Source organism: Phoenix dactylifera, chromosome 17, assembly GCF_051530095.1.
Source record: "Phoenix dactylifera cultivar Ajwa chromosome 17, Ajwa_hap1_PhDact_Kaust_v1.1, whole genome shotgun sequence".
Classification (NCBI taxonomy): Eukaryota; Viridiplantae; Streptophyta; class Magnoliopsida; order Arecales; family Arecaceae; genus Phoenix; species Phoenix dactylifera.
The window spans coordinates 11,130,297-11,155,031 of NC_143206.1; the positions used below are offsets into that span (position 1 = coordinate 11,130,297).

Below are 24,735 nucleotides of genomic sequence, written 5' to 3' on the forward strand. Positions count from 1 at the left end.
ACAAAAAATAAGACCGGCCTAACCCGTAACCAATCTGGCGGGACACAATCCTGAATCATATAGATCTCCTTCTCTTCCACTCTAAATATCTTTTCCAAATCATTGGATGAACTCTCATTTAAACTAATTCCTCTTTTTTCATCGAACAATTACATCTCCTCTTATCTATTTTCACTTAAATTACATTTAAACGTTCATATTTCATTGTATGGTTTGGTGGATTCTAATTTATAATGCTCTCAAGTATATCAATATATATTTTAAAAATCATTATTTGTAAATTTAAGAATGAACAATTACTTGGATGAAATTAAAAGCTTTTGATTGAAAATTCAAGTTTAAGTCGGGTCTTTTAGTTTTATTAAAAATTTTAGTGATTTTATATTTAACTATAAATTATTATATTTTTAACTACAAAAGAATAGCCAGATATTTGACTTGGACTACGAAACTGATCCAACCCAGTCTCAACCCGAACCTGATCTAGGTCATACTTGACCCCAACCCAAATGACCTGCTAGGTCTAAAAATCCTATTGATGGACTCAACCCGACCAACCCAACTTGAACAACTAATGGGTTAGCTCCAGGTCCAAATCATGACTAGAATACGAAATTAGGTCGGGTTGGGTTCAAATATGCCAAGGTCCAATCTGACCCGTTTGCAGCCCTAGGCATGAGAGACAGAGCTCAAGAAAACTGAAAGGGCTTATAATTCTTCATCCCCGCCACATCTTCCACAAGATTCCCATTCCACACCTTCACTAAAAGTACTTATAAAATTTTTGAACCAAAATAAAAATAGAAGAAACAAACAAATTCAAAATAGAGGTGAAACCTACCACATCATCCATCTACAACCATACCCCATCTGCCCTCCAGCCCTTGTTGGATCAACAACCTTCTTCTAGGTCAATACAGAGAGAGGAGGAGGAAATGGCCTTGATCAAGGCCATGTTTCTTCTCAACAACCATGGAATGGAGACCTAAATGAGAAGAGTAGTACGAGTCTGCTGCCAATATGAATTGGTGGAGGTAGAGGACAATCGAAGTACAGCCACCGTCATTCACTTTTCCACATTTTTCAATTACATGTACAAAGTAGGAAAAAAAGGACATGCTTGTCATTCTAAGAGAACTAGCCATGGTAAAAAATAAAAAAACAACTAGCATGTCATGGTGCGACAATGGAGAAATAGACCCACCAAACTAAAGGGGTGTTTGGTGGCCTGGAAAACTGAGAAGCTCTCATAATACCATCCAAAAAGTAGAGGAGTTCACAGAAAACGGAAATCAAAAAGAAAATCCTTAAAAATAAGGAGCATAGAGAATCAATAGATAAATAATGAGTGAATCCTGAATTATATGGACAGCATGGTAGAACATGAAAAGAACACAAAAATTGCCTCACATTAAAAAACCACTAGTCTCATCCTAGTAATAACAAACTAGAACAGTAAATTCCATTTGGCAACCATGTTTTGTAAGCAGTAAAAAAACCTTGAGAAAAGCATATATCATCATTGGCAACTAATCTATATCACAAATAAGAACTTCAAGAGAGGACAATCACCATAGCTCCTCAACACTGTTCTGCAGTGGGGTACCAGTGATAAGAAGCTTGTTTTTGGTGCTGAATTCCTGTGCCAAAATAAAACAAATACAATTTATATAAAAGCAACTCTGGAACTAGAGTTCTAACATCAAAGTAGCATGTAAAGCAAAATCAAGATAGTTCAGCAAGCATGAGGGATCTGTGACGCACCAAAAGAGTTGTATATAGTGATGCTTCACTATTCTTCAATCTATGAGCCTCATCAACCATAAGGTAGTTCCACCTAATCTTAGATAGCACAGCTTTATCCTTCAATATCACTTCATATGTAGTTAACAATGTATTGAATTTTATTTGTCTGCCACCCTTCTTGTTTGTGTAGAATTCATGCCGTTGACAGACCTGCTTTCAGAAAAGAATATAAATATGCAACAAGTCAAAGGTAATCCAATGATTAAAAGATAAGAGACAATGATGCCATGAGAATTTATAGAATGAAACTTTGAGAGAGAGATGGAATTTTGATGGTACAAAATCTACATGTCCCAATGCTCTTACAGAACATAGGTTGCAGTCTATCATTAATAAATTGACATAAAAAGCATATAAGAACAGCGTCGGCGGAACCAGTACCGGGCACTGTACGGTTGCCCAGCGGAACCAGTACCGGGCACTGTACTGGTTGCCCGGCGGAACAAGCTAGTACAGGCCCGCGCCGAGCCGTGCCAGGCCCGTACCGGCACAGTGGAAGAGACAGGGGAGAGGGTGAACGAGAGAGGAAAAGAGAGAGAGAGAGAAGGCGGAGAGAGGGAGGCGGAGATAGGGAGGGAGACCGGCGGAGGGTAGCGGAGGGCCGTCGAAGGCCATCAACGGGGCAACAGGCGAAGGTCGCGGCCATTCCCCTATTTCAAACTCGAAATAGGAGTCCAGCCGCTAAAAAATTTCAGAATTTTTAAGTGAAGTCGGCAACGACCGCAATAAAAATTGCCTTCTTAAAAATCACATTTTTTTTAGTGGTCGGACCCCTATTTCGAACAAAATAGGGAAACGACCACAACCTCCACCGACTGCCCCGGTGACGGCCTCCACCGGCCTCCTTCCCTCTCTCTCTCTCCCTCTCCCTCCCCCGCTCGCTCTCTCTTTGCCTCATTTTCCTTCTTGTCAACCTTCGACAACAGTTCCCATTTCCGGTGAGCTGCCAGGACGGCTTGGAACGGCTGGAACCGCCCAGTTCAAAATGGTTCCGTCGAACCTGTGAACCCTTCTTTTAACATGTAATAAAACTAAACATATCTTTTACATGTGACAATGTCACAGCTACGACATCCCCATGCACCCAAATGACCATGGGTTGCTTGCTCAGTGTAATGCCTTGGCCAACAGCAAACATCCAAGGGTTCAGGGAAAAGCCCAAAAAGCCAAAAGTTAGCCGCCAACTTACAAACAGCTTAGGCCAACATGCCAGGAATATATACACAGTAAGAGATGGTACTCTTATGTGGCTCATTAGATATTACCGCTGGTAAACAAGCATAACAAGCATGAATAAGATCTACTTATAGATGGTGCTCTTTTCTCCCATCAGAATTCCTTAGATATACATTTCATTGAATATTCACTGCACAAAAGTGCAAACAGAAATGCCCACAGATAAACATGCGCGTGTGCATACATACACAGAGAGAGAGAGAGGGGGGGGGGAGGGAGGGGGAGAGATAGAAAGTTGCAAAATATCCAAAAACTGCCAATGAACATGGTTTAAAGTACTTTTGCTTGTGAAAAAGAATAGCAAGTTCCCTTTCTCTGGTGCAGCAGTGCAAGAATAACAGTAGCATACAGTCAGATGTATTTGAAACCTCAATAAACAGTTAAAATTCTGAATCTCAGCCTATAGGCAAAACACCATTTGTTTAGTTACAGTAGCCAAGCACGACAAGACAAATAAATCACAGCTACACTTCACAATTGGAGTTGTAGCAATAGGTGTTCGTCATTGTTCCAAATCCATGCAACTTTATTTACTTGATATTCTTCAATACAAGCAACCAAAGAAGCCCTTCATAACACTCCTCCAGTAAATATCAATTACATTTATGTAAAATTTAATTTGTAAAATCTTCATCAAACCCTACATCCATTTGTAACCCAATTCGTTAACTACATTACAGTAAGCTCCTTTTTTCATTTAAAAGAAATAGTTGGCCAAGTAGGAGCAGGTACTAGATTTTGTGAAGTCTTTGTTGCCTTGCAGTGAAGGACAAAAAAATCGAGGCAGATTGAACGAAAATTAGGTTTACGGAGAAAAGAGGAGAATAGTTGAATTCTCCAAGGGCTTCCAAGTTTAGGATCCAATCTCAGGACCTTTAAACTGGGGATCACATGCAGCAGAGATGATTTTTAAAGGCTTTTTGGTGCTCATGCAAAGATTCTAGGACTTTCGATCCAGGGGTATTTACCCAAGGGAAGAGATTGAGGAGGGGGGGTGGGGGGGGGGGGTCAATTTTAGGTTTTTCATGTCTTGGGAGAAAGAGGGGTCTCTGCTAGGATTTACTTGTTCTTTTGGGAAAAATACATGTCAGGCATGGTCTGTCGTACCGGTCCGTACCAGCCGGTACGGGCCGGTATGTACCGGTCCGGCCTGGGACCAGTACCGGATCAGCATGGTATCCGGTACCGGATCAGCATGGAATCCGGTACCGATAACTTATCGTTAGAGAACCAGTATGGGACCTGGACGGGCCGATACAGAGCCGGTATGAGACCGATACGTACTGGTCCGGGCCACCACCGGTACGCCGACCGGTATCAGTACGATGGACCTTGATGTCAGGTTTAAAATAAGAAATCTTATCAAACTTGTTAACATTTGATTTGCAGAGAAAAGAAACCATGGACAGAAGAAAATAGAACATGAGAGGGAATCGGAGATTTGAAAAAGGAAAAAAAGAAGACTGGTAAAACACATACCATCAGATCAAAAACTTTAATCAATGAACAAAGAAATAAAAGAAATTACAAAGTATGGGTGACTTTATCCATAAGATCCTACAACCTGTCACTGTCTTTAAAGATACACACCGAGACAAAACAAAAGGCTATTATTAACCTTTAGAAGAGTACTTAGGCCTGATTTCAGCCTAATCGTGCTTCCATGGCCCAGGTGAGGACTAGAATTGCTATGCTGATCTTTGAGATGCCCTAAATCATTTTCTAAAACAAAAAATCATACTAGGTTTTCTTTTGCTTGATTCAGACTTCAATAGAAAATCACAACATACAATGAACATCAAAGTTTCTCCAAACCACATCCTGAAAATACAGATCGAGGTACTATATTATAATGTATACCTTGCCAGAAAGGTGCACGGTACATAGTCACACACCCAGTATTTTGTCTACCATTCTGTGTCAGCCCAAAAAGGTCCATGTTTGTGGACAGGGATGCAAATGGGTTGAGCTGGCCCATTGGCCCAGCAGGCCAGCCCAAAAAAGGGCCAGGACAGGCCATAGTTGTAGGCTTTTTGGCTCAGGCCAAATCAAGATTTTAATCCTGAACCAATTTTAGGATGGGTAAAGGCTCAACTTCGATGCATTCCAAGCCCAAACCATGTATTTACATATATTATACAAGCAAGGTCCGTCGTACCGGTACCGATCAGCGTACCGATGGCAGCCTGCACCGGTCTATACTGGTCCCGTACCGCTACGGCGGTCGTACCAGCCAATTTTCCAATGAAAAGCTCCCAATACCGGATCCCACACTAATCCGGTACCGGTCCCAGCCCGGACCTGTTCGTACCGGCCGGTACGGCATACCCTTCTATATATAATATACATATACAAAATAAAATATGTGCAGTATTTGTTATATCAAGTATTTGTTTGAATTTGAATTAGATCAAAAGTCAACTAACTCCTCTAAGAGAAAATCATATGGGTCAAGATAAATTGGTTCGGGTTTGGATCAGCATGTCTCCGACTAAAATTGAGGCAAGCAGGATTTGGGCCCAGTCCAATTCATCACCAGTGCCGGGTTGGGTTGACCTTGACCCAACCCATTTGCATCCCTAGGTGGATTACATACAACAGGCATGCCAATACAGCCCAGCACAGACCAATATGATAAGTTGTGATTCGCAAAATACAATATCATACATATTGTTCCAACCAAGGTCCGCCGTACCGGTACCGATCGGCATACCAGTGGTGGCCCGGACCGGTACGTACTGGTCCCGTACCGGTTCTCCAACAATAAATTACCGGTACCGGATTCCACGTTGATCCGGTACCGATCCCCGGCCGGACCGGTACGTACCAACCGTACGGATCGGTACGGCAGATCATGGTTCCAACCAATGACCACATACACAACGAGTAGTGTTTTAAGCCTTGCCTGAAATCCATCGAAGGTGAATGAGTAACTGACCATGTGACAATCCTCATCCGATTGGATAGTCTTCACATACTATACATACGTTTGTGCCTAAAGGAGCAAATCCTTAGTAATAGTTGGCTTTGCTTTGCCTCACATATTCCTAACCAACTTTGTTGAGACCTCGCCTCATCCTTTACAAACCTTAAGCTTGTAGCGCATCTAGAAGCAAACATTGACCCGAGCCTATTTGGTTGGTTTTGGGTCAAGGATATTTTTTAACTAGGGTTAGGTATGAGTCAAATTTTAACAATCCGAACTTTAAATGGCACAAATATGTGTCAAAGCTTTGACCTGACTTGGGTCATTGAGGGTATGGTCTATTTAGGTCACAACAATTTAAGTCGAGTCAAAATTTTGGATAAGAATTTTTTCAATGCTTGGTCTTTTTTTTTTGAGAATTAGTTGCAAGAATTATAAGAATTGGATTTGATAGGTTAGGCTAGGTCAATTAGGTAACACAAAAATTGATTAGATTACAGTCAAATGGGTGCCTCAAAACAACCCATAGGTGGGTATGGGTCAAGGGGTCAACCCGATCTCGGGTCAGGTCAGGCATGGGTCAAGGTTTGTACGTTGTCCTTACTTGACTCGACTCAAACCCGACCAAACTTGACCAATTGACCCACTTCCACCCCTGAATGCATCTATATTCCTCCTTTGTTCTTCACAAGGTTTCATTGTCAACCAATATGGATAATGTCGGTCAGATACGCACTACCATATCATTCCCAATACAGGAAATTTGGTGCAACATGACTGTGTTGGCACAACATGGCACGATATAGCATATGCCTCACCAACCATTAACTAGCATGCCTAGAGCAAGCAGCATTGAGGTCCTTGGTTCTACATACCATAAAACCAAGATCTACCGAACCATCCCTAACCAAACCGGCCAAGTACCAACATGGCTCCAGCCAAGGTCGGCGGAACCATCCCGAACCGGACAATTCCAAGCCGTACGGGTGCCTCACCGTATGGTTCCGACAACGGAAACGAGACCCATTGCCGAAGCTGGAGAGGAAGAAAAGAGAGCGAGCGGGGGAGGGAGAGGGAAGGGTGGTGGACACCGGCGGAGGGCCGGCAGAGGCTGCAGAGGGCCGATGAAGCCGTGGCAGGCAAGGCCGCGGCCAGTTCCCCTATTTCGAACGAAATAGAGGCCCCTGTGGCCTCCGTCGGCCCTCCGCGGCCTTTGCCGGCCCTCCACCACTCTCTGCTAGCCTCCCTCTCCTCTCTCTCTCTCTCCCACGGTACAATTGACTCTGTCGGTACAGGCCCAGCACGGCCTGTACGGACTCGTTCCGTCGAAGAACCGGTATAGTGCCCAGTATCAGTTCCTCCGATCTTAGTTCTAGCTGTTAAAAAATGGTTCAACTCTCCATCGCGCTAGCAAAACTCCCCCACCATCCTCCCCTGCTATTAAAATAGTTCTGACTCGCTTGAAAATTGATTCCCCGCCCTCCCCCGACCCCCACTCGCAAAAACCGCCTCGACTCCTTGGTCATGGAAGAATCACCACTCAATTCCAATAAGCTCCTCCCTCCCACCCTCTCTCTCTCTCTCTCTCGGGGTCGGGTAAGGTTAGGGTTTTACGCACCCTCCCCCTTCCTCCCTCCCTCTCTCTTCATCTCTCCTTTTCTCCCTCTCCCCTTCCACTCCCTATCCCCCTCCCACTCTGAGTCAACATGTGTTGGTGCACCCCGAAACAGCATAATACGGACCAGTACGATGCCAAACTAGTCGTTGGCCGATATGTCCTCTAGTACCGGTTCGGCAAAATAAAATCATGACCATCAAACTCGCACAAGTATTTGGTGTCAACCATAGATCCTCATTCCCAACTTTTTTATGTTAAGGCTATCTATAGTGTTATTGCAAGCTCTTCCAAATCCTTTCTCAACTCCTATCTATTATACAAAAAGTACACCATCCTCCAATATCCTTCAACACAAATCATCCTCAATAATGCATGCTCATGAAATCTAAAAAAGGTTATTCATGCTACCTCCTTTTATGTTATATACTTCACGCTTTTACCATAAAACCACCTCAACTCATTATGTAGAAATGAAACTATGTTGTAATCCAACATTTCAAACCATACAATTACTTGCACCTCGTAACCATACAATATCTTAATCTACTAAAAGTTGCTCTAAGTGGGAAAACACCACATACATAAGCATTAATTGCATGGATTGTATTCTAATTTCACTTAATTAATATTCTAGACATTTATCTTGGAAAATTTATCCATGGTTCAAATTAGCACTTACCCTTTTCTTGCTCTACACAAATAATAGCTCAAGGACAACCCTTAATTAAACCAACCACAATTAGGAATATAACAGCCACTTCGTAATTGTCTCATATGATTGTCATAATGAGGATTGAAGCTCCTGGAAAAATTACAAATTAGTTCTCAAATATCATTTTTTATTTATTAATCTCTTCCATTATTCTCCATTACAATGATGCACCATCTGATGCAATAATTCAAAATTACAAATTAGTGCTCGTATATCATTGTTTATTTACTAATCTCTTCTCCATTACCTTCTCTAACTATGATATATTATCTGATGCATTAATTCCAGATATTTGGCATAGCAGGTAAATCACTATAATCAACACAAGTAGCACCAAACCACATCTCCCACAATCTTCAGAATCTGACACTTCCTCAAATTTCAGATAATTCTAAGATTACTGTGTTATGTAAGACAATACAGTTTTTCTCCCTCCTTTAGTCAGTATTCTATCTAAATGTATGTTATCTAATCTAAACAATATAATTTTTCTCCCTACTTTAATTTTGATCATGGATTAGTTTTGCTTAAAGTAGATAAAAAAATGACGAATTGCTGACATAAAAAATTTGTTGAATTGATAACTTCTATTAAAGAGTAATATCAAGGTCGGCGGAACCATTTCGTATTGGGCGCGGACCGGGACGGTTCCGGTAACTAAAACGAGACCGGCGCCGGAGGGAGAGAAGACGAAGGAAAAAAGAGAAAAAGAGAGAGAGAGCGGGAAAGGGAGGGAGGGAGGGAGGGAGAAAGAGAGAGGAAGGTTGAGGCCGACAAGCGAAGGCCGGCTGGCGGAGGCCTGGGAGCCGCCGCGCGGAGGAGGGAGCCACGGAAGAGAGGCTCGCTCCAGTCCCCTGTTTCGAAATAGGGTACCGGAGGGAGCCCCTCTTCCGCGTAGAAAGCCCCTCTTCCGCGGCTCTCCGGCCTTCACCTCCTCGCGGCGGCTCCCCGACCCTCCGCTAGCTCTCCGACGACCTCCCTAGGCCTCCTCTTCTCATTCTCTCTCATTCTCCTTTTTCCCCGCCTCTTTTACTGTGTCAGTACAAACCCGATACGGCACGACGTGGGTCCGTACCGAATCGTCCCGCCAGGCAACTGGTATGGTGCCCAGTACCAATTCCACCAACCCTGACTAATATATCTCCAGCAAGGGTATAAAGTATAAACTAACAAACTAATCATCGGTTTCATTAGACTAAACAAGTTCAGGCAGAAGCATTTTACAGCTGAAATTATTATTTAATTTTATTTATTACAAAACTTCTACTCTTCCATGAATAACCTTATCTACTGTACATAGACCTTAAATAATAGTGAAACACAAATAGGACTTACCTCTCTGCTAGCACGATTTCCAACATATACAACAATATTCATTTCAGGAAGCCACTTTCTGAATTCTTTAGCCCAGTTTGATAATGTCGAAAGTGGTACAACAACAAGAAAAGGCCCATGAATTTGTTGAGCATTCTGCAATAAAAATGGACAGACTACATTGAAGACAACAATAAATAGGATTACAGAAGATAACATATTCGAAGGATAACAAACAACAAACCTGCAGAAAGCCTAACATCGAAACCGACTGAACAGTTTTCCCAAGACCCATTTCATCAGCTAAAATTACATTTGTATCATTCCTCCAGCTGTGCTACAAAATGGCCATGTCTAAGCACTCTAGAAAAATGCTAACTAATATAACATGGGAAGTAACTGGTATGAAAGAGAATATTCTAACAAAAAGAAGTGATAACAAACCTGTTAACCAGAAAATTCAAGCCCTCCAGTTGATAATCACGAAGTGTACCTCCTTTCAGCCATCCAGGTTGCTCATCAAGCTTTCGCAAACTAGCTGAAAATGACAAAAGGAATCCAAGTAATATCTCTTCATACAATTATATATAAAATGAGGTAGGAGCTGAGAAATAGCAAAAAAGGAAAAGAACATGCTACAAGAAAAACACAAAATTTATGTTAAAGTATTTCATCATAGACAACAAAAAAGAGGACATAATGACAGAGAGAATGAAAAACTGCAATGAACTTTATGTGATCCTATAAGGAATTAGATAGGACTTCTATAACCGGAAATTTCGTTGATGCAATGGAGATTCATGACTAAAGGACGATCCATTAAGACTATTTTTCGCTCAACAAAATAATGAAACAACTTGCAATGATAAGGAAGAACCTACAAATGAACACTGCTGATATGAAGAAGCAGTTATATAGAATATCAAAAGGTTATTTAGTGTGCAATGACAATTTGATGCATACTGAATGTAAATATTGCTGGCATTAGAAACACACTTCGGAAAAAGGAGCTAACAGAACAGTAATACAGAGAATCATAACTTAACCTATACTTGTTATAAATTTATTAACTAATAACATGCACGAATATATCCCTTAAACTATGCTGTTTATAAATGTTATAATGCCAGTTCATGGAACTACAGAAGGAAAACTGAAAAGGACTCGGGTATGGAAAGCATATGGTTGAGGAATAATAACTCCCCAAACAAACTATTTCTGCCATTTTAGTACCATTCTACAAAAAACAGGAGCAATAAAAATGAGCCAAGTAGGATAGAGCAAGCAAGAGAAAAACTAAAAACTATGTGGACCAAGGTCCGCCGTACCGGTCCGGATCGGCGTACCGGTGGCCGGCCGGACCGGTACGGTACCGGTCCGTACCGGTACCGGACCACTTTCTTTCCCATCAAAAAAAAAAAAAAAACTACAGCGAGGCGCTGTGGTTCCCCCCCCCCCCAAAAAAAACACCGTACCGGTGCGAACCGGCCGGTACCAAGCGGTACCGGCCGGTTCACAGAAGAAAACCGGAAATACCGGTTTTCATCTGTGTCCGGTACCGGTCAGGGACCGGACCGGTACGGCATTCCTTGATGTGGACATTGTAAACAATCAAGTCTTCACCAAAAAGTAATGAAAGCACCTTTGTTGTGGAGACCAGTTGAACGGTTAAGAATTACAAAATATACGACAAGCTTAGCCAATAAAGGTAGCAAAAGAGATTGCAAAGGAATTTAAAAATTCAAACTTTTTTAGAACTTGTCTATGGATGAACCATAGTTCACAGTACCAATTTTGGTACCCATGAAAATGCCATGCTTGTACAGTTTCAGTATGGGTCAATTTGTAGTAACCATACTCAAAACGCCCCCCATATCAAGTACCAGTTCGCCACTTGTATGATACAGTATGCTCAAAACAGGATGATATGATTCAGTATAACAACCATGATGGACAATGACAGTTACATAAAATCAAACAAATAAGAATATAAGAGTGTAGTGTTTGTTGGAAAGCAAATATGAAAAGGCACAAAGAAAGATGAAAGAAGCTAATCTTGTCAGGCAACTTGCCAGAAATTAGCTAAGGAACCTCTTTACAAAGGTTCCAAGATATATGTTGGACTCTGGTACAAAGGCCAATTTTAAGTCAGTGGCCTTCTCAATCTTCTCCTTGTTGTATCATAGAACAACAATCACCAGAACGACACACATGTGCACACACAAGAAAAGAAACATCAACTACAAGGTTATGTTGAAAAATCCTGTGACAAATGATAGACCATTCTTATGATGACCATGATACACTATCAAGCATGGTACACCATACCATACCGAACCGGGCGGTACGGGGTATACCGTACCATAACGGTTCAGTACTGATATACAATATAGGGGGCGTACCGACACTCGGTACGTTGAACCGGCCCTTGTACCAGACATATCAACACAAAGATAGGGTGGCACCGGTATAAGGACCGATACCAAGACGATGTACCTTGCTATCAAGTTTATATAGCTAAGATGATATAAACGACCTTTGGTAAATGAAAGATGCATAATTTCATAATTGTTAAAAAAATAAAAATTATATGCTTATCGCAGTCATACATATCATTAAGTTCCAATTTTGTAGATTTTCCTTTCTTGACGGTGGTTGCAGTAGCATGAAATCAAGAAATAGCACATGCAGTTACATTCCATGTTCAGCTTATATAGGACTAAGAACAAAACAAAATGAATATATGTAGATTAATCAAGACCTTTGCTCTTCTTCCGCTGGAAGTCAACCATCTTTCCTTGCACAGTCATGGCAGCCTCACGAGCCTGTTAAGAAATAGATTAGAAGTTACATATGCATAGCAATCACAATCCACAATGCACAGACACTAAATGAAAAAGGTGACATTTCTAAAACCTCAAATAACCATATGCTGATATGTTAGACTATATTAAAAAATCATAATAACTAAATATAAGACTGGAAATGGTCTTCAGCAAGCCGACTTCAGGACTTGCTTCAGGCCACATTTTTATAGATTCAGGTTACGCCAGACTCTAAAACACAAGGTCCAGATGGACTTTATGCTGGGTGTGAGCAGCCTTTTGCCCAGCCCAACCCTAGCCAGAAGCCCAACAAATAATATGATATAATAAAAAATAATTATATATTAGATATACTGGTATACTTATTAATCCTAGCCATCCACTAAATGGATCGCTAGGATTTAACCTTGACCACTTCTTTTCTCTCCCCAAAACATTACCATCACCATTGTCCCCCACCTTTGATCTCTATTATCCTGCTTCCAACTGCCTCCTACGCCCAGTCTCTAGCTCCATTATCTTTCCATGCCTGCTACCTTCCCTCCCACACCCTCAACAACCCTCATGACTGATAGCATCCTACCTACCATTCTCCTTCCTCCAAAAAAATGGAACAAGGTAGGGTTGCAGCATCCTTGGCTATGTAATAGAGTAGAAGTAGAGGAAATGCCCATATATAGTAGTACTTGACGAGGGATGCCTTCCCACAAGAATGTGACAAGATGCCAATGGCCTAACTCCTCCATCCCCCATATCATCCAAACCAAGAACCACAATTGTGCATCTTCACTAATAGAGGTCCATGGCTCCACCACTTAATCTCCCATATTCCTAAAAGAAGCCTTGAGTTTGAAAGGTTTGGACAATGGTTAGTGGTAGAGATTAAGAGGAGGAAGGGGTTGGTGAAAGAAGAGATGGGATGGCTGAGCTTCAGGCCTCTTCGGGCCTTGAGCTGGGCTCGAACTCGGGCTCAAGCTAGCCTTGGGCACAACCTTCTAAAAAATGATCAGGCTTAGTTTTGGCTAAAGGCTCAAATAATTACTTCTGGCTGTGCTCAGGCAATGGGTGGCCCAACTGAAGTCCAGACCATTTCCAGCCCCATCCATTTATGGCTCTATAACACAAAGCCCCAAGTCATGTCCTTGTTGTTCATTATCCATCTTTACTCAAGTTGCTAAAGAAAACTTATAGTTGAACTTCCTTTTATAGAGATGCATTCTATTTGTTTAACTGTCCAAAAATTTTCCAACCAGAAAACTACAAAATGTAGGTATATAATATAAAAAGTTTTTTTACAAACTCCCTAAGAATATCATTTAGCCATCACCTGTATATCTACTTTTAACTATTCATATCACAAGCATTTCCATATTCTTATTATTCTTGAGAAATTCATGTTCGGTCAGCAACTATTCAGTCAACAGTCCGACATAAGATATAATCCACTCATCCTTCAAGAATAACAACATTCATTTATCTAGTCTTAATCAAATCTTTACCCAAAAAAAATTAAAATTAAAATCCACTGCAAAAAGCCACCATTACCTAACACATAAATATCCACATGAACTTCAAGAACACAGATACAACTAGGTAAAGCACGATAGATGGATATATAATATATACACATTACAACTCCCAATAGTTTTAACCAAGCTCGAATAACATTCAGGAAACACTAGAAAAAACAATAACTGCAAAAGGACTTTTGCATATATGCACTTGCGATTCAAAATGGTCATCTCTATCTTAAAGTAACTAATGCCAAACACGAACTCCATAATTGACAGGTCAGAATTATCTGCAAGAAGACCTCCACTAAAGGCATATCAAAAGGAATTGTTTGCCAAGAAACTAATGGTACAAAATACATGAAGTGATGAATGTATAAATGTGGTCCTTGAACTAAATAGAAAAGGTCAAACCCAAAAAAATATTAGTACAAGAACATAGCAGGATGGCATTACATAAGAAATATTATAAAGGTACATAACACGAAAAGAGAAAATATATCAACAAAAAGAAAACATAAGAAAAAAAAACATTTACAAATCTAAATTAAATTTATATAGTAGCTCAACAAAGTCCTCCAGACATTCAAGGTTATACTCATCCACTAAATACTAATAATATTGTTCAATTGGAGAAGCCCATAACAACTGAAAATTTGAAAACTCAAACATTCAATATAGAAGAAAAGCAAAGGGGATATCTATGGGTTCTTTAGAGTTAGACTGACAAAATAGTTGATCAAGGATTGGATTCTATAAATAGAAATCGGAACCAAAAGTAAAATAGGTAACAAATGACTTTTACAGCCGCCGAGATTATATTTCTTACATAATGTGATAAATAAATTGTTTTTTTTTTTTGCCACAAACTGATACAAGGCGATATCCTCAGCTACCATTATAAGACGAGGCTGAATTGTTAAACCTGGGTACCTATTGTATAGACAGCCAGCAAATATATTCATGCCATGCATATACACAAAATATCCATGCCATAGCTTGGAAGCATGTCTCGACCTAAACTATCTAAAAGAAACCATATAATAGACAAACATTGTACAGGAGCAAACTCTAGTTCTACAATTTTCTATATAACTTTAATATGTTCATCCAATAAAATGTTAATACGATCATGATTTCCAGTTTCAACGCATGCAGTACACTCTGCTCGCGAGATGCATTAAACTTTGTATCCTTTTATGAACAGGAAAGTAGAAAGAAAGAGAAACTACATTTGGGACACACAGTTCACATTTAAGAACTATATTACCTTGTATTCATCAATTGCATCCTGAGCAAATGCAATATCAGTGTCCTTTTCCCTGCAACAAAATAGAGAAACTTCAGTTGATTATCGATAAATTACAACCTCAAAGAAGGATGATATGAACTTGAATGTACTATTATTGGTTAAAACTAAAGACTAGGCTTATCATCGACCAAATCTGCATCTAAAAAACATTGAGAGGTCTTTTCTCAACAGTGCACAACGTTAATTTACCAATTGATTGCATCGAATAACAATACCTCAACATATTAAACTCTCAGAAGATAAAGCAAGCACCCAATGCTTTTCTAAAAATTTCTAAAATTTTCTGCTGATGACTCAATTGAATATCCCAACAAGCAAGGTTTAAAATACTTGCATCGAGCCCTGTCCTAGTATTTTCTTGTAATGGTACAGGACAGTCCTGCATCCCAATACCATGCCTGGATGCATTTTTTCCTTTTTATATTTTTTCCTCTTTCTCTATTTTTGTCCAAATGCCCCATCCTCATGATTTGACGAATGAGAAAAGAGAGCATGGCCACCCCACCCCCACAGCTCTCTCTCTCTCTCTCTCTCTCTCTCTCTCTCTCTACCCCTCTCCCCAAAACCAGGCAATCCAGTCAGGTCGTGCCTTGGTACTAGCCAAACTGGCCTTCGTACCAGGACAGTCCTGCATCCCAATACCATGCCTGGATGCATTTTTTCCTTTTTATATTTTTTCCTCTTTCTCTATTTTTGTCCAAATGCCCCATCCTCATGATTTGACGAATGAGAAAAGAGAGCATGGCCACCCCACCCCCACAGCTCTCTCTCTCTCTCTCTCTCTCTCTCTCTCTACCCCTCTCCCCAAATCCAGGCAATCCAGTCAGGTCGTGCCTTGGTACTAGCCAAACTGGCCTTCGTACCAGCCAGTCCAAAGTTCAACCCGTTTCCACTGGCATGGGTCGGACATCCTGTCCCATGAAGGAACCAGGTGTCCCGCATCCATCCTAGATACTGATTTTTGGTTAAAATGGTATGATACTGGTGGTACTGACCCAACCCAATGGAACCTGATCCTTGCCAACAATGATTCTACGCTGCAATACAATCTCTTGAATCATTTTCCATGAAAGTTACACTGGTGGAACGGTGGTGAGCAGATAAATCTTTTACCTGTAGTCAATATTCAACAAAATATATAGTTAAATAAGCTATTCAGAATAGAATATCACACACTGCCTTCCGTAGATGTTAATATAGCAATTGCTTCCAACAACTTCAATGTAATACCACTCAGAATATAGCTTATCTGACACCTTGTTCCCAATTTTATGATAAGAAAAGTGTAATCAAATCCCACATTCATGATCTCATGATTGATGGTAGCTCATCAGAACATTACATTCTAAGCATCTGCCGTGAAACATTCTTTGTATGACCTCAATGAATTTCTTTCTTGGTGGGCAGAAGATAGTTGATAAGGTATAGAATGTTCGACCTCCATGGTTTTGTTCCTAATGACCATCAAATATTTGCACACTCCCCTTGAATCACATTAAACTCTGTGCACACTACAAGTTTACATGCTTTTAACTTAGATATTAAAGCACCTCTTTCTAGGCAGAGCTAGATTGTTGAATGAATACCATACATTTAGGATATGTATGGATGCAAGGGAATCTTTGGAAAAGGAAATGAAAAAGAAGAATTTTTCAAGGAAAAGCTTTTCAGAGATTAAGAAAGAAGGATATGTAGTTGTCAATTTTCCATCAAAACAAAAAAAATCAAAAACTAGATTTTCCAAGAAAAGCAAGTTTTCCAGGTTTTCTTTGCAATGGACAAGCCCTAAAAGCACACCCTTAGAGTAATGTGAAGAAATTTTGAGCATGCAGGACTTAAATAACCAGATCCAAAGCCATATTCCTCAGCTGTTGAACAACTTGTTCATTAGTTTCAATCTTACAACATTCTCTCATTAATATGAACTTACATCTAGGCACTGCAGAGAGGTCTCCAATAATGCAAATTCCTTTAAAACCATAAAGTTATCACTCCCTGCAGAACAAAGATACGTATTTCAGTACTTTGAGTTCTTTGATTCTTTTCCTTTTTACATTCAGCCAACTCATCAATTGTGCTAATGCTAATAATGTATTCACCGTTACAACAAGGGATACACTACACCTGTTAGTTTGTATGAGTTTTATGCCTCCAATCTGCTACTTGAAACAAAATGCAAATTTATTCCTTTGACATAACAGTAACTTCTTTACCATCTTATACCTCTAAAACTCTTCATGACTAAGTCTGCCTAGTGCCTACTCTCCTGCCCAATTCTCTATAATATTCATTTTTCAATTCATCATCAACATAATTTTTCCCTGCAAACAAATATTTCCAGATAGAAGCCAAATAGATTATAGATAGATCAAGTGGTGCATTAATATATTCAATTCAAAGCATTGCCCTGCAAGCACAAGGTCTGTCGAGTGACATTCAAAGAAGTTGATTGCAATTTCCCTATTAAAATACTGGCATGCGCTCACAGATGTTAGCATCTCTTGTTCATGGGTACTATAGAAGACATTTTTACCACTCCAGAGTACATGATAATTCAATCCACTTTTAGTCCCTCTAACTCCAAAATTTTCCATGTATTAACAATCAATAAATCATGCCATGGCATTCATAGAAGCTACCGCCAAGCTAACTTACTGATATCTTATTAGATAATATGTATCTTCCTCCATGCAAGTTCATTTCATGCCATGATCTATCCAACAAGACCAATATTCTTCCCCTACTTTGTCATGCAACTCACTAACCTTCTAAATCACAACTCCTTAATAAATAGCATATCCAATGTTTAAAAAGGCAGAAGTGTTCAGAGTCTTAAGTCTTAACAATACAAGGCTTAAACCTTCAGGAGTTTAGCAATCGGCATAAGCCTCATGGATTCTTCTGAGAGGCAGAGAAACATAAGTAATAATTTGATAACAAGAAAAGTAAATGTTGTGGGAATTCTGTTTGAACTTCATTGGAAATGTTGATATTTATCATGCATCCCATACATCAACTGAGCACAAATATCAATTGTTAATGTACAATAACATGACATTCCATACGTACACTAGAAACTTGAGTCCAGACAACTCATTATGAAAAAAAATGATAAAAATAGACAACAAAAACTTGTTCCCTTCTATTTGGTTGTGGAAATTATCAAGAACTAAATTGTATGCCTCCAATCGGCATAGTTTAAGAGTACAACATGTGCAACTCACATGAACCACCTAGTGTGGTACCTAACCTTACATGTTATAATGCCTCAACAGTTAGCAGATTAATACAAGCAGCATAGCCAAAAAGATTCGTCAATACTACGAGATAAAAGTAGCAAAAAGAGTACTGACATGCTGAATGATTATTTAGCATAAAGTATTGTGAATCTACCTTAAGGTTTTGCTTGAGAATACTTGACAGTATCTAAATACAAAGAAATTAGGATACAAAATATACCAGGTTGCTTCAGCATAAGAAAGCCCTTGCCACTTGACTAAATACTCAGGTACCACATCATCACCAACTTTACTGATTCTATCCGCAAATATTCTTTCTACCTGATTATTGTACAAACGAAGACCAGTTAAAGTGCCACCAGAAGGAGAGAAATAGGAATTCTAAATAATGCAAAACAGATGAAACAAAACCTGGCTGTACTGTTTAAGTAGGTCTAAGTCCATTTCCTTGCTTACATCATGAACCTCAGCCTGTTACAGGAAATCCCAATTTACTTTAAATTGGTAATTTGTTAAAAAATAGGGTCTTACGACAAAGAAAGACTTTCCATATAAAACAAAACTATAACATCTATTTGAGGAGTATCAAATGAGATGCCTGCTTTTCCTTCCAAGATGCAAGATGAAAGGAAAACAATAGAAAAACAATAAAAGGAAAACAAGGAAGACCATCCGACATAAAAATTCCGTAAAAATAACCTTAAAAGACCTAGTAAAAAAAATATATACTCTCATATCGCAACTTTCAGCACCCAAAATACATGAATATCTGAATTGGCAAGAGTGGAAATGCGAGCACTAAACTGAAATTTGACAGAAACTAAACTCTCAGCGTAAGCAATCAAATTCTAATTCTCTTTGCAAATAAGTTCAAACATATTTCCTACCCCATTCCACAAGCATGCTTTCATGACATTTTCTTCAAACCTACTGAAACAATCCTTCCACATTTTGTTGCTCTATCATGCATATAAATATATCCACCAACAGAAATTTAATAAGAAAAGGCAATTACTTTAGCATGCCAAAACAAGCAATTTCTTTAGCTTAAACTTTATGAAGAATACCAAACTCTATAAAGCAATGTATGTTGTCTCGGTACCGGGCCCCGTGCTGGTGCCAACCTGTTACTGTGTCAGTACATCAGTACGAAGGCCGATTTGGCATATCGAGTGTTGGTATGGCCCCCATACCGCGTACTGTTACCGACAGGTATGGTACGATATACCCCGTACCATCCAGTTTGGTACGGTATGGTATACCTTGCCATAAAGCATTTGAAGGTCCAATTTCTCAATTCATTATATCATGCTCTTTAACAGATAAAGACACGATTAGGTTGGAAAACTACATTTTATTAAACTAATTTGCCCCCTTTGCTCTCTTTTCCGATATTCATATTTTGACTTCCCAGCTCCTGATGTTGATGTTCTATCAAATTTTCTAAGAAGTTTATAATTTTCTGAATGTTAAAAAAATTAACCAAAACAAACTTCCACCAACAACTCAAGGTCTTTACACTTGCACCCGATTCCTGGTGGAGAATTTCTAAATATTTTCCTAAAAACACATATCTAGGTCTCTAGTCTAGAAGGATCAATTACATTCCAAAGAAAGCTATGTCTCGGATGAAGGAAGTTTATTCAGCATAAAATGTAGCAGACTCTTATCCTTTCTATCAAAAATACCGACAATAATCTCCACCCAAGAGGAGCACAGCATATCAATCCTTACCAACAAATTAGCTAAAATTATAATCCTTCATAAATAGGTTTGTTTCATATAATTTATGAAAAAATTAACTTTCTTAAAAATCACTATATTTCTTGAACTTGTCAACACAATATCCAATTTCAGTATCTCACTAGACAAAGTATCAAGTGGCCATTCAGCATGAAAGAAATCTCAGTAAACTAACTGATCTCAGGGCAGATGGCCTACTATAGCTTTAGCTCTTAAGGAGGGTACTGCCACTTTAATTATTATTTTAGTTTATTTTGGCTAGTTAGAGACGGCTAGCGTAAATGGACTTATACTTAAATGTCATCAAACAGGGGTAGTGTAGTTCCTCTGCAAATATTCTGCAAATTAAGACTTCATTGATTGCAATGTGAAAGGCAAATTGACACTGCATCAGTTTTTTTCAAATAAATCGATTAGCCTGTAGTTGAAAGATATCTCACCATTTTGAGCAACCAAGTTATGAAGAAGAAGAAGAAGAAGAAAACAAAATTTATGCATTAAAACAAAGGGAAACATATCAAGTCCAACACCATGTCACTCATCAAACAAAAAAGCAGAATATAGCCAGGTATGATAGTACCTCCTCACGTGACAAGGCCCTTTTGTATTTTCTTTCTTCAGACACTCTTTTCATGTAGTTTAAGACCTTTTTAAATCCACTAAGCTGCCATTCACCATGTAGAGTTAAAAAAGAAAACTTAAACCTCAGAAAGCAAGACATATGGATAACAGTAAAAATAAAATTAAAGAAAAAAGAAGGAACTGTTTGCACATTTACTTAAAATAATCACTATTTGTGACCCACGCTGTGATCTGAAGGCTCACATTATGAAGATCAGAGATCGATTTCCATTGGCAGTGTAAATATGACTGTCCTTTCCATTTTATATAAAACTCCACTTCATCCCAATCAGGTTCCAAGTCCGACATGGTGTTCAATACAACAGGGAGAATTGATTGGTTGTTCCTTGTAGCTTCTTCAGCCATACCTTTTGGCTGGTACCAGACTACCCTTTCGATTGTATCGCCATCATCTTCTTCAGCATCCTCCTGCAAAACCTAGACACAAAAGATGAACAAGAATTTTAAAGGTGTAGCATGATTAACCACAATCATGGCATACCACATTAACTCTGATCCGGAAGTCATTTGTGAAAAATATTGGGTCTCAATACAACACTGAGTCTACAAGATAAGAGCATTATTCATCAAATTAGAATGTACTAACCACCAAAGGACAACTTTATAAGGTTTGTGTCTATCAGAATAGATCATTGATGGACCAATAACCTCATTATTGCCAAGCATGTCCTCGTTAAAAGAAATAAATGATCAAGTCCATCAAACCAAGCTCCTAATGTATTGACAGCTGAAGGGGCAGCATCAGTTTCAATTTTCAAACCCTCAGCATAGCATTTACAAATCAAAGCACATTACCACTGAGACAGGTTGAAACCAATAACCCAGCTTGTGATGTCATTCTCTCGAAACACCTTAATGATATCATTCCATGTTGGTTGCACAAAAAGAAAAAATACACAACATTACATCTAGATTTCCAGAAAACCAAGGAAACAAATAAAATTATCCTCAACTAATCTAAACATGTATCTGACATACATATAGGAACTTGAATGGACCAAGTAAAAGAACTGCAAAGGATATATAGCCCAAAAGCTACAAGGAAACAAAGTTTCTGGATATAGAACCACACCTTCTGGGACTTGTTTGCTCTTCCTTCATCATTATCTTCACTTTCTTCACTTTCAGCATACGAAATTTTTTTCACTGACCTACCAGATGTACGAAGCTCACTACTATGAGAATTCACATTCGCAAACATGGTTGATCGACCTCCAACTTTTTCACGTAACTTGAATGATCTCCTTGTTCTATGATCAAAGTCTTCATCAGTATCATCTTCTGAAACTTTTCCTGATGAATATTCCTCATCTGAGAAAGTTTTCCCTCTTTTTCGTCGACTATGTACAGAAGATTTCATTTCTTTGGACTTCAGATTGTATCCAGCTTTACGATGCACCTTTCGCCGGCGATCAATAAAATCATCTTCATCAGAAAGATCGAGATCCTCATCATCGTCGTCGTCGTTGTCATCATCATCATCATCAAAATCATCGCTCTCTAACAATCTTGCCTGTTATAGAGTAAGGCATAAGTGCACATCAAAACAATGAATATATTCAATTTAGCTACCAACATGACTACCTGGTTAAAATATATGAGGAACGAAATGAATATTATTGTCTTAATGTAAAAATGTAAAAGATGAAATAGAAGCTCGTGAAAGTGTGAAACACTTTCTTTAAATGCAGAAAGAAATAACCATATCCTCAGAAAGATGCAGCATGCAATATTTAATAAATTAGTAGCTATATTTTGCAGTTTCTCAGAGTCCAGCAAACAAAAAATTTAACTTCCAAGCAAATAATGACATTATCAAAGATCTGTTCTAACTACAATATGACACCTAAGTATTTTGAAGGTAAAAACTCAACCTAGGCATGGTCTCCATTCCAATCACAGGTTTGTCCTAAATATAATATTGCAAGCAAGAAGAAATAATCATCCGCTAACTCAGCAAACATGAGTGAGGAAAGAACATGACTGTCTGAAATCAAATCAATGCACTAAACCAATACGTGGAAAGAAAACTTTTTATTTAAACAATAACAATAACCAAGCAATGATAGCACAGTTGCAAAACAATCAACCTGCAAACAATAAATATAAAATGAAAAACAAAGTTAAAAGAAAAGAGATAATTGAAATTATAGATACCCTTCTTCAAGCACGTTTTGTCCATAAGCCATATTATCAAGAAAACACTGATTACCTGATTCAAAAGTAGTAAAAATATCTGCATAAAATTTGAGAAGGAAAAGAAAGAAGGTACAGAAAAGTGAAAGAGAGGGAGGGGGTACAGCACACTGCACCATTTCATCAACATTGTGATAAAAGGATTCAATGACAGCATATAAGAAGAAAAACAGCATTAAAAGAAGTCCCAGAAATGTTTCAAAAAATTGGTTTCGGTAGGGCGAAATGTCTTTTCTATTTTTGGCAGTGTCAACAGTTTTGCCTAGTTTTGGAATATTTTTGGTTGAAAGTAAAAAAAAAGAAACTTAAAAATGTAGATTGAAATTAAAAAATAAAAAACATAGATTAAAAATAGTCAAGAACAATAAATGTAACAATTTAAAAATGTGTTTATTGTTTAGGACCTTTCGTTGTATCTTTTTGGTGCTTTCCCGTTAAAACAATCAATAAACTATTTTTTGAGAATAAATTGGGCAAAAAGATAATGTTTAGTGACTATGATATCACCAGAAATGAAACTTCTGGTAATAGAAATGTTTACAAAATTGGAGCTTTAGGATGGCCAGGACCCATGTCAAAAAATGAAATTAAAAAAAGAAAAAAAAGTGAGTTCCCCCGAATCTCTTTGGAATGTCATAGTGCCAAGTAAAAAGACAGACTAGTGCACAAGGCTGCCAACACTGCAGAATCTAGAGAGGATTAGATGTATGCAGTCTTACCCCTCTGGGCAGAGAGGTTGTTTCCATGAAAGCTAGAATGCCAAGTGCTTTTAAATATTCTGAATACTTGCAATATTCAAGTTTAGTCTTGACAAAATGCTTCCCGACATTTAAAGAATAAACAAAGGCAACTAGAAAAAAAAAACTCCATATATATTAAATTTGGCCCCATAAATTAGCATTGGCTGAAACTCAGAAACTGACACTAATATTAGATTTATTTTAAACCGAAATCAAATCTTTTGGTTTCCATATCTTCCGAACAAAATTTAAGACCATAGTCCCTGAATATGCCACCATCACAACAAACATTTCACCTCTTTAAGGTTTTATATTAATAGAAGACAGAAAGTTGATTTTCTCCATACTCCTTCAAGGTACATGACTTTCATCTAGGAAATACTCCAATCCCTTCATAGCTTCCACCATAGGGCAAATGGCACAATTAAACCTGCCCTTGATATATACACACACACACACACACACACACAAACACACATATGACTCTTCAGCAGACTCCAATCTAACAGCCAAGATTCCATAGCTCTGCTCAATGCTTTTCGTCTCCTGGCAGCCTGAAAAAAACCGAAACCATAGCTGATGAAGGGAAGTCATACGGAGTAGATGTTCAAGCGTCTGAGCTCCCGAGCACATAGCGCATGTGTTGTCAGCCTTCATTTCCTTCTTGGCATGATTCTAAATTACAAAAAAAAAAGAAGGTATCTTCTGCCAAAATGATGCTCCACACAAAATCTATATCTGAAGTTCTGAACCAGAACTTACAAATTTCACCCCTTATACTTCAAACTAGAACGTTTTTACTAAGAAAACAGTACTGGTAACAATAACAATAATAATAGTAACAACAATAATGACAACAACAAAAACAATAATGATTCACCACTTCTCCCCTTAAAATTTACAAAATCCTTTTCA

General features: G+C 38.7%; 1 protein-coding gene across 1 annotated transcript in view; it reads right to left on the bottom strand.

Moving 5' to 3' along the window:
- The window catches only part of LOC103714655 (protein CHROMATIN REMODELING 5-like), a 49,400-nt gene that overhangs the window by 19,045 nt on the left and 5,620 nt on the right, over positions 1–24,735 (bottom strand). Inside the window, exons 4-15 of the mRNA XM_008801981.5 lie at positions 21,957–22,397; positions 21,068–21,301; positions 20,823–20,906; positions 18,911–18,970; positions 18,720–18,820; positions 15,219–15,270; positions 12,374–12,437; positions 10,057–10,150; positions 9,857–9,944; positions 9,634–9,768; positions 1,765–1,956; positions 1,573–1,640 (exon numbers count right to left, since the gene is read on the bottom strand). Coding sequence (XP_008800203.3) covers positions 1,573–1,640; positions 1,765–1,956; positions 9,634–9,768; positions 9,857–9,944; positions 10,057–10,150; positions 12,374–12,437; positions 15,219–15,270; positions 18,720–18,820; positions 18,911–18,970; positions 20,823–20,906; positions 21,068–21,301; positions 21,957–22,397 — 1,613 coding nt within the window. The remainder of the gene's footprint in view (positions 1–1,572; positions 1,641–1,764; positions 1,957–9,633; positions 9,769–9,856; positions 9,945–10,056; positions 10,151–12,373; positions 12,438–15,218; positions 15,271–18,719; positions 18,821–18,910; positions 18,971–20,822; positions 20,907–21,067; positions 21,302–21,956; positions 22,398–24,735) is intronic.